This window comes from Hoplias malabaricus, chromosome 1 (genome assembly GCF_029633855.1).
Source record: "Hoplias malabaricus isolate fHopMal1 chromosome 1, fHopMal1.hap1, whole genome shotgun sequence".
Classification (NCBI taxonomy): domain Eukaryota; kingdom Metazoa; phylum Chordata; class Actinopteri; order Characiformes; family Erythrinidae; genus Hoplias; species Hoplias malabaricus.
In genome coordinates this window covers 71,219,207-71,235,101 of record NC_089800.1, presented here as the reverse complement: position 1 = coordinate 71,235,101, position 15,895 = coordinate 71,219,207, and the positions used below count along the sequence as shown (strand labels likewise).

The 15,895-nt window shown below is 42.8% G+C and overlaps 1 protein-coding gene across 1 annotated transcript; it reads left to right on the top strand.

Annotated features, from left to right (window-relative positions):
- Window positions 1-1,328: 1,328 nt before the first annotated feature.
- On the top strand, window positions 1,329-2,861 carry htr1d (5-hydroxytryptamine (serotonin) receptor 1D, G protein-coupled). The gene has a single exon (XM_066682770.1). It carries the CDS (start codon window positions 1,329-1,331, stop codon window positions 2,469-2,471), a length of 1,143 nt encoding a protein of 380 aa, XP_066538867.1. The 3' UTR covers window positions 2,472-2,861.
- Window positions 2,862-15,895: the final 13,034 nt, after the last annotated feature.

Genomic DNA, 15,895 nt, shown 5'->3' with positions numbered 1-15,895 from the left:
GGGTTAAGATTAGCTTAAGTTTTAAGGCTGATTTTTCAGGTTGGGTAACCAGAAATTCATTTGAACATGTATGTATGTTTAGTACATGTTGTAAAAATCATGGGAATGATCTTTAAATCAAATATGTTCAAACTCACACTGAGATCAGATGGAAAGCCATGCTTATTAATGGATGCATGGTGATCAGTTTTGGTCATCCTAGTGCAGTAGTCCTTGTCGCTGTCAAAGTCACAGAATTTGTAGTGACACTAGAACGTGTATTTATACACAATTGACATTTTACAGGTTGTTACGTGGTAAAGTTATCAAGGACTAGTCTGTCATTGATGAATGACTATGAAAATGAAAATTAATTGTGAGTAGTTAATACCATGTGCTTGTGTGAGTACTGGTGTGTGTATGTCTGTGTGTCATGAGCCCGACACTTCTAGAAGCAAACAAAGAAAAATTATAGCTTATCCTGATGTGTGCAGATTTCTAGGGTGGCAGATAATAAGAACAGAGATAACATGAGCCATTTGCATTTTATTAACATGTTTGCCTTGTTAAGCCCCTCATTATAATGCTGCCTATTTGGCTTACAAATGCCTCATAGACTGTTGTGTCTCCGGACAGGCACATCACTTACATGAAGATGTAAGCCATCATGAGCTTATTCATGCGTGCCTCTGATTCCTGCGGCAAATCCTCATGTTTCTTTCTTTTTCTGTCTCTATCTGTCTCTCACCCTGTCTTTTTCATTGTCTTGTCTAGATCTTCACAAAGATGTGGATCCAATCCAGCCTTCCTCGGAACTAAGCCGTATCCCTGTCTGGCTGTGTATGCTGTTTGGTGCCTTCCGTCAGGATTAGCCACCGGCATGTGGTGAACACCACAGATCAGTCCTCATGCCAAGTTACATCTTCTCCACCTGGGAAGCTTAAGTCATGGTGGATCTGAGCAGAATGGGCAGAATAACAATAGCCTTCAGCTTGAAATGGCACTACAACTATTCCAGCTTTTAATGTGAGCATCCATCGAGGGATTGGTTGTCTTTTCTGTGTTTTGTGTCTACAATAAAGACAGTAAAAATTTTACGGATGCTTAAAGACTTGTCAAAATGCAGGTTATATATTATTAATCAATGTTGCAAATCCCTGAGTTTGTGATGTGGATTTACTTGGACTAGACCTGAGCTCAATGGCATTCCAATGCAATTCCTAACTGTCGTTGGAATTGAAGTAATCCTCATGGCATCTTACAATAGAATACCTAATGAACCTATCAGCATGCTAACTGCAGCTCAGTTGAGGGAGCCATGGCATAGCTATGAGCAACAGTAGATCATCATGATGGATCTTTATAACAGCACTAGTGAGCTTTTCCTATCCAACATCACTGGGAACTCAGAGGATCCTGAAGCCTGGGATGAAACAACGCTCCTGGGCCTACAGATTTCCCTCTCTGCCCTCCTGGCCATAGTAACTCTTGCCACAATGCTATCCAACGCCTTTGTCATTGCCACAATCTTTCTGACGCGTAAGCTCCACACACCTGCAAATTTTCTAATCGGCTCCTTGGCCCTGACAGACCTACTGGTGTCCATACTGGTCATGCCTATCAGCATCGTCTACACAGTGAGCAAGACGTGGACACTGGGCCAGATCATGTGTGACATTTGGCTGTCGTCAGATATCACTTTCTGCACGGCTTCCATCCTGCACCTGTGTGTGATCGCACTGGACCGTTACTGGGCCATCACAGATGCTCTGGAGTATTCCAAGAGGCGAACCACTCGGCGGGCGGCACTGATGATCGGGGTGGTGTGGGTGATCTCCATCTCCATCTCCATTCCTCCACTCTTCTGGAGGCAGGCCAAGGCCCATGAGGAGTTGACTGAGTGCCTGGTGAACACGGACCAGATCTCCTACACCCTATACTCAACTTTTGGGGCCTTCTACGTACCCACGGTTCTCCTGGTCATCCTCTACGGCCGTATCTACGTGGCTGCCCGATCAAGAATCTTCAAGACTCCGTCATCTTGTGGGAAGCGTTTCACAACAGCACAGCTGATCCAGACGTCTGCGGGATCCTCCCTCTGCTCCCTCAACTCCGCATCCAACCAGGAGGGTCATCTTCACCCTGGAGGATCAGGAGGTGGAGGAGGGTCTCCACTCTTCATGAATAGTGTGAAGGTGAAGCTTGCCGACAGTGTGCTGGAGCGAAAACGATTGTGTGCTGCGAGAGAGAAGAAAGCCACTAAGACTCTGGGCATCATCTTGGGAGCCTTCATTGTCTGCTGGCTTCCCTTTTTTGTGGTCACTCTGGTCATGGCCATGTGCAAAGAGTGCTGGTTCCACCCGTTCCTCTTTGACTTCTTCACCTGGCTTGGCTATCTCAACTCACTCATCAACCCTGTCATATACACCGTCTTCAATGATGAATTCAAGCAGGCATTCAACAAGCTCATCAAGTTCAAGGGGTGCTACTAAAGGGACATTGGACAGGATGGATTTGTCCTTTTTGTCACACAGTTATCAACACTGGTACAGAACTGCCTATCTAAAATGACATTTGCTTTAGTGTCTTGAAAACCAAATACCAAACCCATGCTCATAATATTTGCTCAAAATACATAATATTTTTTGTACAATTGACTTCCCATAAAACAGCTTGTGAAAACAAGAAGATCCCTTGTGCCAAACTGTGGATGTTACCCAGTAGATTTATGTATGCATGCATAGTCAGGTCGTCCTTTGTCTGAAACATTTGTACTGTGTCTTTAAGCAATTAAAAAATTTAAGAGCCTTACCAACCAAAAAAGACTTATGGGACTACCTGTTGGAGTTTTGGGACTACCTGTTGGAGGACAACAAACTGGAATGGCCCAGAATGAGCAATACTTTCATGAAAAGTTGTCTATACCATGTACATTGTGTTACAAAGATGAGATGTGTATATATAAGATTTCATATTTCAAAGTCTACAAAATACATATCAAATATATACTTTACATTTGAGTGTGGTATTTGAGATGGAGGAATTCTGATTGCCCTTCCTGGATCAGGGCCTTGTCGTGGCGGAAGGGCTTGTGTGGTCTCATGACCTCCAGGGCTATGTCGTCGGGAGCTGTTAGCTCCCAGTAGGGTCTCCCATGGCGAACAGGTCTGGAGTGAAGATCCAGACAAACATGATCCAAAAGCATTCCTATGAGTACACACATTAAAATTCAGTGTACCCTGCCCGGGAAAGGGTTACCGGGACCTACCCCTGGAGCCAGGCCTGGGGGTAGTGTCCGACGGCGAGCGCCTGGTGGCTGGGCAGCCCACGTAACCCGGCCGGGCTCAGCCCGAAATGGCAACGTGGGAGGATCATGTAGGCTCACCACCCGCAAGATTCAGAGTAGGGGTGCGGTGCAATGCCCATCGGGCACAGAGCGGGGGCAAGGGGGCCCCTGGCGTCGTGGAACTTGTCAGCGGAAACTGGTTCTTGGTACGTGGAACATAACCTCACTGGGGGGGAAAGAGCCAGAGCTGGTGCGTGAGGTTGAGAGATACCAGCTAGATATAGTTGGGCTCACCTCTACACACAGTGTAGGCTCTGGAACCAAACTCCTCGATAGGGGTTGGTCTCTCTCTTACTCAGGAGTTGCACAGGGTGAGAGGCGACGGGCGGGTGTGGGGATACTCACAAGTCCCCGGCTGGCGCCTGTACAGCTGGAGTTTGTCCCAGTAAACGAGAGGGTCGCCTCAATGCGGCTCCGGCTTGCAGAGAGGAAAACTTTGACTGTTGTGTGTGCGTATGCACCGAACAGCAGCTCAGAGTATTCGGCCTTCTTGGAGGCAGTGACTGGAGTTCTAGAGGGGATTCCATGCACTGACTCTGTTGTTTTGCTGGGGGACTTCAATGCTCACGTTGGCAATGACTGGGAAACCTGGAGAGGAGTGATTGGGAGGAACGGACTGCCTGATCTAAACCCGAGTGGTGTGATGTTGTTGGACTTCTGTGCTAGCCATGGTTTGTCCATAACGAACACCATGTTCGAACATAAGATTGCTCATAAGTGTACTTGGTACCAGAGCACTCTGGGCCAAAGGTCAATGATCGACTTTGTGGTTGTGTCTTCTGACCTGAGGCCGTATGTTTTGGACACTCGGGTAAAGAGAGGGGCTGAGCTGTCAACCGATCACCATCTGGTGGTGAGTTGGATCCGATGGCGGGGAAAGCTGCCGGACAGACCTGGTAAACCCAAACGTATTGTGAGGGTGTGCTGGGAAAAGCTGGCAGATGACTCTGTCCGGATGGATTTCAACTCTCACCTCCGAGAGAACTTCTCACATGTTCCGGAGGAGGTAGGGGGAATGGAGTCTGAATGGACACTGTTCCGGACCTCCATCGTGGAAGCGGCTGCATGTAGCTGTGGTCAAAAGCTTGTCGGTGCTTGTTATGGCGGCAACCCAAGAACCCGTTGGTGGACACCAGGGGTGAGGGAAGCTGTCAAGCGGAAGAAGGAGGCTTTTCGAGATTGGCTAGCTCGGGGAACTTCAGATTCTGCGGATGGGTACCGGCAGGCGAAAAAGGCTGCAGCTGTGGCAGTTGCTGAAGCAAAATCCAGAGCATGGGAGGAGTTTGGAGAGGCCATGGAGAATGACTTCCGGGCGGCCTCAAAGAGGTTCTGGAAAACACTCCGACAGCTCAGGAGGGGGAGGGGGGACACTGTCCAAGCTGTGCTCAGCAAGGATGGTGAAACTCTGAACTCGACTGAGCGTATTGTTGGGCGTTGGAAGGAGCACTTTGAGGAACTCCTTAACCCGAGAGACATGCCTCCTGTACAGGAGGTAGGGCCAGAAGTGTCTGGGGGGTCAGATTCCATTTCCTTGGCTGAAGTCACTGAGGTGGTGAAAAAGCTTCGCAGTGGCAAAGCTCCAGGAGTGGATGAGATTCGCCCAGAGTTACTGAAGGCACTCGATACTGTGGGGCTGTCTTGGATGACACGCCTATACAATATCGCATGGACCTCGGGAACGGTGCCTTTGGATTGGCAAACCGGGGTGGTGGTTCCTATTTTCAAAAAAGGGGACCGGAGAAAGTGTGCCAATTATCGTGGCATTACACTTCTCAGCCTCCCGGGGAAAGTCTATGCCAAGGTGCTGGAAAGGAGAATCCGTCCGATAGTCGAACCTAGGATATTGGAGGAACAATGCGGATTTCGTCCTGGCCGTGGAACTATGGACCAACTCTTTACTTTTGCACAGATGATTGAGGGGGCGTGGGAATTTGCTACTCCACTCTACACATGCTTTGTGGATTTGGAGAAGGCATATGACCGTGTTCCCCGAGAGATTCTGTGGGAGGTGCTCCAGGAGTATGGGGTGCCAGGGTCGCTTCGGCGAGCCGTACGGTCCTTGTACTCTCAGAGTTTGAGTTGTGTTCGCATCCTTGGTAGTAAGTCAGGCTTGTTCAGTGTGGGCATTGGACTCCGTCAGGGCTGTGCCTTATCTCCACTCCTGTTCCTGATATTCATGGACAGGGTGGCGCGGCGTAGCCTGGGGCAGGAGGGCTTCCGTCGAGGATCTCGGGAGGTGGCATCTCTGCTTTTTGCGGACGATGTTGTTCTTCTGGCTTCTTCGCACGGAGGCCTCCAGCGTTCACTTGAGCAGTTTGCAGCCGAGTGTGAAGCGGTCGGTATGCGGATCAGTACCTCCAAGTCTGAGGCCATGGTTATCTCCCGGAAACAGATGGCATGCTCCCTTCAGGTAAGGGGTGAGAACCTGCCCCAAGTGAAGGAGTTCAAGTATCTCGGGTTCTTGTTCACGAGTGATGGGAAGAGGGATGGTGAGATTGACCGTAGGATAGGTGCAGCGTCTGCAGTAATGCGGTCACTGTACCGCACCGTTGTGGTGAAGAGAGAGCTGAGCCATAAAGCAAAGCTCTCAATTTACCGGTCAGTCTATGTTCCCACTCTCACCTATGGTCATGAGCTCTGGGTAATGACCGAAAGAACAAGATCGCGGATACAAGCGGCCGAAATGAGCTTTCTCCGACGGGTCGCTGGGCGTACTCTCCGTGATCGGGTGAGGAGCTCAGTGACTAGGGAGGAGCTCGGAGTAGAGTCGCTGCTCCTTCGCATTGAGAGAAGTCAGTTGAGGTGGTTTGGGCATTTGATCAGGATGCCTCCTGGACGCCTCCCACTGGAGGTATACCAGGCACGTCCAACTGGAAGGAGACCCCGGGGTAGACCCAGGACACGCTGGAGGGATTATATCTCCCAGCTGTCCTGGGAACGCCTTGGGATCCCCCAGGAGGAATTGGTGGATGTTGCAAGGGACAGAGACGTCTGGGCTTCTTTGCTCGCCCTGTTGCCACCGCGACCCTGAAATGGAGAAGCGGAGAAGAGAATGATGATGATGATGATGAATTCTGATTGCTTTTCCCAGCCTAGCAAGGCTTTGCAAGTATGGACTAAGTGTAACCCAGGACTATGCTGAAATAAGCATACACTTGACTAAAAGGCCATTCCCAAGAGTCATTTAATGTGTATGAAATATTTGGCCTTTGTGAATGCATACATTAACCTATGACATCTAACCAAGCATGAAAACTCTGCCTTAACCCTGACCCTGACCATAAGCCTAAACCATATTAAGCATAAACCTAATCCTCAACATCACCTAACCCAGGGGTCTGCAACCTTTACCACTCAAAGAGCCATTTGGACCTGTTTCACACAGTAAAGAAAACACTGGGAGCCACAAAATCCTTTTGAAATTTTACATGAAATAACACTGCATATAACAGGGTTTTTTTGCCTTTGTGTTATGTATAAACAAACTATACTGTGTTACATTTATGAAATTAGTGAACGACTGCAGAAAAATGAAATAATATTTCTGCATGCAACAAAACATTTTTAACTCCAAAAAAAAGACGTTGGGTTGATGGTTAAGTAAAATACTCAATGTCTATTTGAGTCCCTGTAGTAATGGGGGAAAAAAAACGCCGAAATTAAATTATCCACTGGCAGCAAACAACAATGCTGTCCTCTCTCTGCGTGCCATCATCCTTTTACTGGTGCCGTGCAGTCAGCTGTCAAACAGTTCTAGAAACCGCACACTGGCGGGTGTCGCACGTTGGAAGTTGTGACGTGTATTAAGAGCGACAAAATATTTTAAATATTAAAATATTTTAGATGTTACAAGATCCCCATAATCTTTATAGAATTACATTTTGAAAATGAACGAACTAAAATAAAATACATTTTAATTAAATACTCAGTAATTATTTTCAAAAGCTGAGCCACATCAGAGGGATCAAAGAGCCGCATGTGGCTCTGGAGCCATGGGTTGCCCACCCCTGACCTAACCCTAACCCTAAACCTTACTTTAAACCTAATCCTAGCCTTAAGCCTGTGAATTTCTGATGTCTACCAAGTGTGAAAAATCTGTCTTAACTGGCCACCAATCGTTTAACATAACTTTAACTTAACCCTAAACCTAACTCTAAGCTCCAGAGTTTGAGAGTGTGTAGTGAAACACCACCCTCAGTGAATGGGAGCCCATTTAGTAGCTCATTTTAGTGACACATGTACTCATCCGGAGATCTTCTTGACTGAAATTAATTTTAAAAACCAACCTGAATGGAACCTGAAGTTTTTAGTAATTCAAAATTCTCTTTTGAACCTCTTTTGTCATTTTAAGGTAAAAGTTGCATACTATTTAAAATGACAATAATAATTTTATTAAAGTAAATAACTTGAATATGAAGTACTAATATGCTACATTCACATATTCACATACATCTCTCATTTTGAATTTAACATCTGTAAATTGTCTGGACACAATATAATTAATATCCATAAAGAACCGTTTTTGTTTAAGAAATTCATGTGTGAAAAAAGTTCTGCTATATCCGAAAGTATATCTCAAGTACTACAGGTCCAATGTCGACAGTCAAGGTACCAAATTACAGCTTAAAGTCACTGCTTTTTATTGATTTAATCATTATATATATATATATATATAATCCCACTAGATACATGAGTATTTTTGGTTGAAATATACCTTGACAGGAAATTGTTATGAAACAATCTTAGTGACAGTACAGATATTCTGATTTTTCATGGCGCCATATTTGAGTCAATCTGTATATATCATACACCAATGAACAGTCAGACTCTCAAGATCACGGGGATATAAGCCATTATACACTAAATTGTAGGACTAAGTAATTAAAGCCAAAAAAATAAGATAATACAAACTTCAGATTTCTTCTTCATCGATGACAAAACCGCTGCGTCTCGAAGCCTGAGGAGCCCACAAGCAGCTCACACACAGAGTTACCACAGCAGAGCTTACCTTAGATAGTCCCCTTCAAAACGGGACTAAGTCCAAGTCTCTCTGTCAAACCTTTTGTGAATAACCCTCATGTTTGTGCCAAGAGTACTGGCTGAAAAAAAATCCCGAAAAAATAGTACACGTTCAAAATATAATTAAAATATGGAGCACTGCTACTGCTGCGTAGCCTAGGCGCTCAGCTTTCCAACGACATGTCAATCAAGTCTGTCGACCAATCAGGGGCAGAGTTATGGCAATGTGCACCCAAGGAGGAGGGACAAAATAGCAGCAGAGCGCATATGTTTTCAGCGCCTAACAGACCCAGACACCGCGAGAGAGACTAAACGCTTAGGCGTCTTTTACTAGTTACATTTCCCCCACTGAGGACATTTAAATACAGCAGGGGTGTGGGGGATGTTGCCTTGCTCTACAGCCAATCAGAGTGCGGCTCTCGCCTTTTAACACGTCAGACATTTAAAGGAACACTGTACTCAGTGAGAAACAAGTGTAAACAGAAATAAACTCAGTACATCAGGATAAAACACACTATAACTAAGGGTTTTACTGTTTGGAGAGAAGTAAATGGCCACTTGGTGAGGGACAGGAGACAAGTTTCTCATAGAAAGTAAAGAAAAACACTAAGATGTTGACATTAGGTCTAAAATCAAATCAAATCAAATTTATTTGTATAGCGCCTTTTACAACTGACATTGTCACAAAGCAGAATCACAGATATATACACTGTATTTTTGCAGTAAAAGTAATCATTTTCCTTATGGAGAGCTTGGGGCCTAAAGAGACACTTGGAGAGGCCATCTGTCCACTGTCTGCTCCAGAATAACTTCAAATCAGTAGGAGCGTTTTCTGTAAAAATAAATCATTATAATGCCTCTAGTTTATTCACTGCCTGAGCAGATAGCATAGGTATGTAATTTCAGATGGAAAATGGAAAAAAGGCCTGGATTGTTAAGGTTTAAAAATTGATCACTCAGTCTTAAGGTTGTTTACCAATTTAAACATATTAGCAAAAATAGTTGTTTATGGAACCAAAATGGGTCTTATATGGCATCCCTCAAAGAAATTTTTTTAGCACTTTATTTTTAAGAGTGCTAGCAACCAATCAAAACACACTGTCATTCTTGTAAGAGGCATTATTTTATTCTAGTCATGTATATAAACAGGGTCCTTGTTTTGTATAACACAGGCTACCCAACTGCAGCTAAAAGTCCACATATTGGGATTATTCCATAACCAGACAGTGATGGAGTGTAGCTCACTGTGGTTTGAAGACAGGTAAGAAATGGTTCTGAGATGAGGTTCATCTCTGGACAGGCCGTCGAGTCTAATTATTATCCTTATGTATGATGGGTGTCTGACCTTACCTGATGCCATGTCTATGTTGATCTCGTTTTAGCCACGTTAATACTCTTCATTTTAGCAAATGATCCTTTGGCAAGATCCATTTCAAATATTTCTGTCTGGTGTTTAAACACTCTGGTTGATGTAGATTTAACTGGTAGTGATGTTAAAGGGTCAACTTGCACATCAAAAAATGCAAAAACTCAGGTTTCTCTTCATAGATTAGTGATGTACATACATACATACATACATACATTTTCTTTTCCGCTTCTCCATTTCAGGGTCGCGGTGTAGTGATGTACAGCACTTGCTAAATCTGCTGTCATTAGCTCTGCCTCAGAAGAATGCACATGTTTGACATATGCCTGTCAGTCATGACTACTCATTTAAAGAAGGGCTGTCATGCAGTTCTCATAAGCGATTTTACACTGTGTTTTCTTACGTTATTTATTGTATTACTATATTTTTATATGTTTATTGGGACTTTAAAGGGGACATCACTTGTTGACAGCAAGTTCACTTTAATTTCGGGATCTAAAGCTCAAATCCACATACTGTAAAACACCACACAGTCAGTTTTTTTATTGGTATAAAGCCCAGTTTATGTTTCTCTATTGAACCTACACTGCAATCAACGCAAACCCTACACCGTAGCCCATGGCTTAGTCTGAGGCGCACCTCTCCATGTAACTAGGCATTGCGTTGCTGTAGACCACAACGACTGTGATTGGTCAGGAGTCAAACTGACATTGTTTATATTGAACCGAAAAAGTACAGAAATAACTCCATATTACAGAGACTGCATACAGCATTCAAAGCCATTTTGAGAGATTTCCTCAGACATAGTGTGGACATCACAGATGAATTAAAATGTTAAACAAAGGAAAAATATGGATGCCTCAGGGAAAAAAATGCAATGAGAACTAGGTTCATGTGGGAAGAAAATGTGCCGTCTTTTTCCTTCCTGAGATGTCATGTGAACTTTGCTGCAAACGGCACTCATCTCTCTAAATAGTGCACATTAAAGATTTATAATATTAATACTACTACACTACAACATTATGTACTACACTGTGTAGAGGAAGATGTTTGAGATTCAGCCCTAGTGTTGTGGCAGTGTAATTAGAGTGACGCAGACACCAACAGACAAGAATAAATGCTCACAGCAGCGTATGCCTCTTGTGTAGCCTACGTTGTAGGTTCTCCTTCAAGTCAAAACTGAAGCTTAAATCTGCCTTAATGTTGCTTTTCCACTGCATGTTACCCAAGGACGTAGGAGTGAGTTTGATATTTGGGTGGGGGGGGTGGATATTTTGCTGAGTCAAAGCCCATCTCATACCCAATATATTAGCTAGCTATAAGCTGATTCCTATGTAGATATGGCAGTAAAATACTGCATTTATAATGATGTGGAACAGCATCTGATTAACACTAACACTAAGTTTACATACTACGCTACAGAAAGCACCGTTAAGGACATGGCCAGAGACTAACATTAACTTTCTGCATGTTTAGAGACGTTATATACAAGCCACTTTCATAACTGTAATTAGCCGTCATTGTTATATTTTGTATTCTTGTTACTGACCTCAAGCCCAGAGCTGGTAAAAACTAACTTTATAAACCATAAGGCTAGTGAAGCTGCTGATTGGAGCATCTTTATATTTGAACAGGCACCTCAATGAAGGCTGAAAAATGATCCACCTCGTCTGACTCATTGCCAAAACACATTAACCTCAATGGCGCATTTTCAAAATAAATGTTTGCGAAAAAAACTATTTTGTTTTTCCCCTCGTGGTATAATTTCCTGGAGGGTACAAATGCAGCTGTTTCCAATTTTGCACGGGACACACCCCCCATCCTCCACGGTTCCTACTACGCCAATGATGGTATCTACACTACTCTACTCTGTTCTACTCACTTTTTGGGACCTGGTACATGTGGTTTTCCACTACCACAGCCACACACACCCCCTACCCCACCAAAATGCAATTATTGACCTGATTATTTTGTCAGCCACTAATCCAAGGAACAATTGTACTTCTTCAAAAACCACAGCATATTTTATGAGCTGACATTGTGAAATAGATTTAAACAAAATGTGACCTATGCTGTAGCTTGGAGATTTTACAAACAGCTAGTTTGTGCTGGAGGTCTCAATTTTGTCACATAGACAATAAATACAGGTTCTCTGTGGCCACTCACCGCTCTGTATTTTGTACACATCAGGGTTTAGTCCCGGCTCGCTTGGAACCATGAGAGTGCTAAAAGGTGCTAAAAAAGAACCTGGTTCCAGGTACCAAATTTGCCTAATGGAAAAGCAGAAAAAGCAGAGTAAAATAGCCACCATGTAATGGAAAAGCACGGTAAGTCAACACAAGAAAAAATGGGTCATTATGATTTTGCCCTGCTCCTGACGTCAAGTGCAAACACTGAAAAAGTATCCTCATCTGAGTCGCTCCAATCACAGTGTTGAACAGTGTTGAAAAGTGAAAGGAGTGAAAACAGCTAAAACCCAGTGCATTCTCTCCTCTTTCCTCACTCCTGGGCTCTCTGCTGAACTGAGCTGTGTCTCACTCTCATTAAAGGAACAAGCACTGTAACAGCTCATTCTAATCAGAAGTGTTTAGACAGGAGGAGAAAGCTGATGTGGTGTTCGATCATTGTGGCATTTTGATCAAGGCATTTCACTGATGTATTAATTAAGGAACTATGTAAACGTTTAGAAAACAGGTAGAATATATCCCCTTTAAGACCCTGAACACAGATGCAAACATTGTAATAAAAGGCACCTGATAACCCTACATAACTAGCCTACACAGTCCTAAATATTGGTGAACTTATACATAGGTCTCCTATCCAAAGACAGAGCTAGCCTCACATAATTACTGTGTATTGTGCAATTTCAAAGGGTCTCTTTGTCTCTCTCACACACCCACACACAAACACTCTTAATCCGAGTGTGTAACCAATAAAGCCTCCCGAGTAACAGAGCACATGGTGCTGATGTAGCAGTCAGCTTTTCTATTTATAACAGCCCCCCACCCACAGCTCAGAGGAAAGAGCCCCGTTCTGAAGTTCTGAAGTGATACACAACAATGACCTGGACCTGCTCCATTAAACTCACACCACAGATTTCTGAAGTGATCTGTGAGCAATGTTTCAAAAGGCTGGCTTTTGATGTCTAGTATGTTTCCTGCTCTAATGTTCCTGAATTACCTCATCAGGGACATGACACAGGTGCATCTCAGTAAACTAGAATATCATTAAAAAGTTAATTTCTTTCAGTAAATCAATTCAAAAAGTGAAACTCATATATTATATAGATGCATTACAGGCAGTGATCTATTTCAAGCATTTATTTCTTATTCAAAAGTCATTATCTCCGAAAATTTGAATAATCAACACAAAACACCTGCAAATGTTTCCTAAGCCTTTAAAAGCTTAGGCCCCTTAGTCTGGTTCAGTAGGCTTGACAGATGCCCAGAAGGACATCCTCCTGCTGTATCCAAGCATGTTAATGGAAAGTTGACTGGAAGGAAAAAGTGTGGTAGAAAAAGGTAACCACAGTCTTGAAAGGATTGTCAAGAAAAGGCCATTAAAAATTTTTTGGGGGATTCACAAGGAATGGACTGCTGCTGGAGTCAGTGCCTCAAGAGCCACCACACACAGACCCAGCCACTCATGACCCAGAGACAACCCCAAAAGCATCTTACCTGGGCCAAGGAGAAAAAGGACTGGACTGTTGCTCCAAAAGGACACTGTTGTGTCCAAAGACTTGTTTTCAGATGAAAGTAAATTTTGCATTTCATTTGGAAATCAAGGTCCCAGAGTCTGGAGGAAGAGAGGAGAGGCACATAATCCAAGCTGCTTGAGTCTAGTGTGAAGTTTCCACAATCAATGATTGTTTGAGGAGCCTTGTCATCTGCTGGTGTTAGATAAACTGTGGTTTATCAAGTTCAAAGTCAGAGCAGCCGTCTACCAAGGAATTTTAGAACACTTCATGCTTTCTCCTGCTGACAAGATTTATGGAGACGCGGATTTCATTTTCCAGTAGGAATTAGCACCTGTCCACACGACGTAAAGTACCAATACCTGGTTTAATAACCACAATATCACTGTGCTTGATTCGCCAGCAAACATACCTGACCTAAACCCCACACAGAATCTATGGGGTATTGTCAAGAGCAAGATGAGAGACAACAGACCCAACAATGCTGACAAGCTGAAGACCGCTCAAAGCAACCTGGGCTTCCATAACACCTCAGCAGTGCCACAGGCTGATCGCCTCCCTGCCACACCACATTGATGCAGTAATTCATGCAAAAGGAGCCCTGACCATGTATTGAGTGCATATAATATACAATCTTTTTTTTATTAAAAATATTATTTTACTTGGTCTTATATAACATTTTAATTTTATGAGATAATGACAATTGGGTTTTCATTGGCTGTACCAATAATTAAATAGCATTGTTAGATTCATAGATTGATGTTTGTAATGAATCTATATAATATATGAGTTTCACTTTTGAACTGAATTACTGAAATAAATGAACTTCTTGATGATATTCTAAATTATTGAGATGCACCTGTAAGTAGACATCATCTTCAGTAAGATGTGTCCTCTGAGAATTCTTTGGGTTCTTTCACCAAAATTTGACCAATCGCCTTCTATCTGTGAATTTCATTCCTCAATTTCTGGCAACCACGATTAAACTATACAACCTCTAACTCATGTCATGGTTTTAGTCATGATATTGCCCTATTATTACTCAATAGGTGGGTAATACTGACTTACTTTTGAAACTAAATGCAGGAGCGTCCTAACAACATGAAAGTAAAAACAGACCAAAAGTGCTACAAAACTACACAACATATGTAACAAGTTCATGTGGTAATTCAAACAATGACTAAAAATGTAGAGACAATTTAAACTTCAGCCACATACAAACAACAGTCATTTCCCCCCTCAAACATATTGGTTCCCCTTAAAAGATGCAGAGCTTCTGAACGTAAACAAACAAGAGGACAGAGTGTCCCCGTAATCATAGACATTGGTTTTAAATGTAACCAAACACATAGACCAGTTGCTGGCTTATGAATGTGTCAGAATAACTATTTTTAAATATTTCCAGGATCTAGCAAATATGTTTTACACTCATGGATCCAAGTCAATACTTTTCATAACATTTCATCTATTATATTTGGACTTCATCTGTGGTGGTCTTGCTTCAAAACTTCAATAGCATTTCAACAGAGCCAAGGGGCAGCACTCAGGATTTGTGTTTAGTCTCAGTGTGGCTCTTCACAATACTGCTTTTGACACACTGGTTTGGTTATGTTTTTGTGTGAAACAAGCCTTGCTGTCTTCACTCTCACTGTCCCTCTTGCTGTCTCTAGTGAACTGGCCATGAATTTGATTGGCTATAATTTTGTATAAAGTAAATTAGCTGCACTTGTTCTCTCTCTCATTTCTAAAGAAATAATTTGTGGAGCAACTGGAGTAAATTTAAAGGAAGGTTTGACCCATGTGTACAGCCTCAAAAACATTTTGGAGAGAGACAGGACAACAGAGAATTGCAGCTATTTACACAAACATCTTTATGCCTAACAGTACATCTAATTAAGTAACGTAATAGTCAACTAAGTCATGAAAAACATTCATACCATGCTTTTGTTTAATGTGTTTATTATTTTTTATTTTTTTTTGGCTGAACCAGTCCATTAGCATGGTTTATGTATTGAAAATTATTACGCCAAACAAGCATGCATGTCTTCCAGTGATTGGCACACATAGTTTTTGACTTATGCCTCAACTTCCAAAATTAGAATTTCCACCTCACATTCTTCTAAATTTTTCTTTTTTTTTTTTTTGTTTGTCTTTCTTTCCTCCTCTCTCACCAATATTTAACTCAACACTAAATAGGACAGGGGCAGCACAGTGGTTCAGCAGGTAGTGTTGCTGTCGCACAGCTCCAGGATCCTGGGGTTGTGGGTTTGAGCCCTGCTCCAGATGACTGTCTATAAGGAGTTTGGTGTGTTTGCAGTAGAATGAAATGAAATCCAATAGAATAAAAGTCAGTTTTGATTTAAGCATCTGCCAAATGCCCTAAATGTGAATTCCAAGGAACAATGTCCTTAGAGACACCAATAAAAGCCTTTTACTTTTTTCGTGAATAATAAGTGACATGTGCAGTAAAAGCTTCCCCAACAGATTTGCT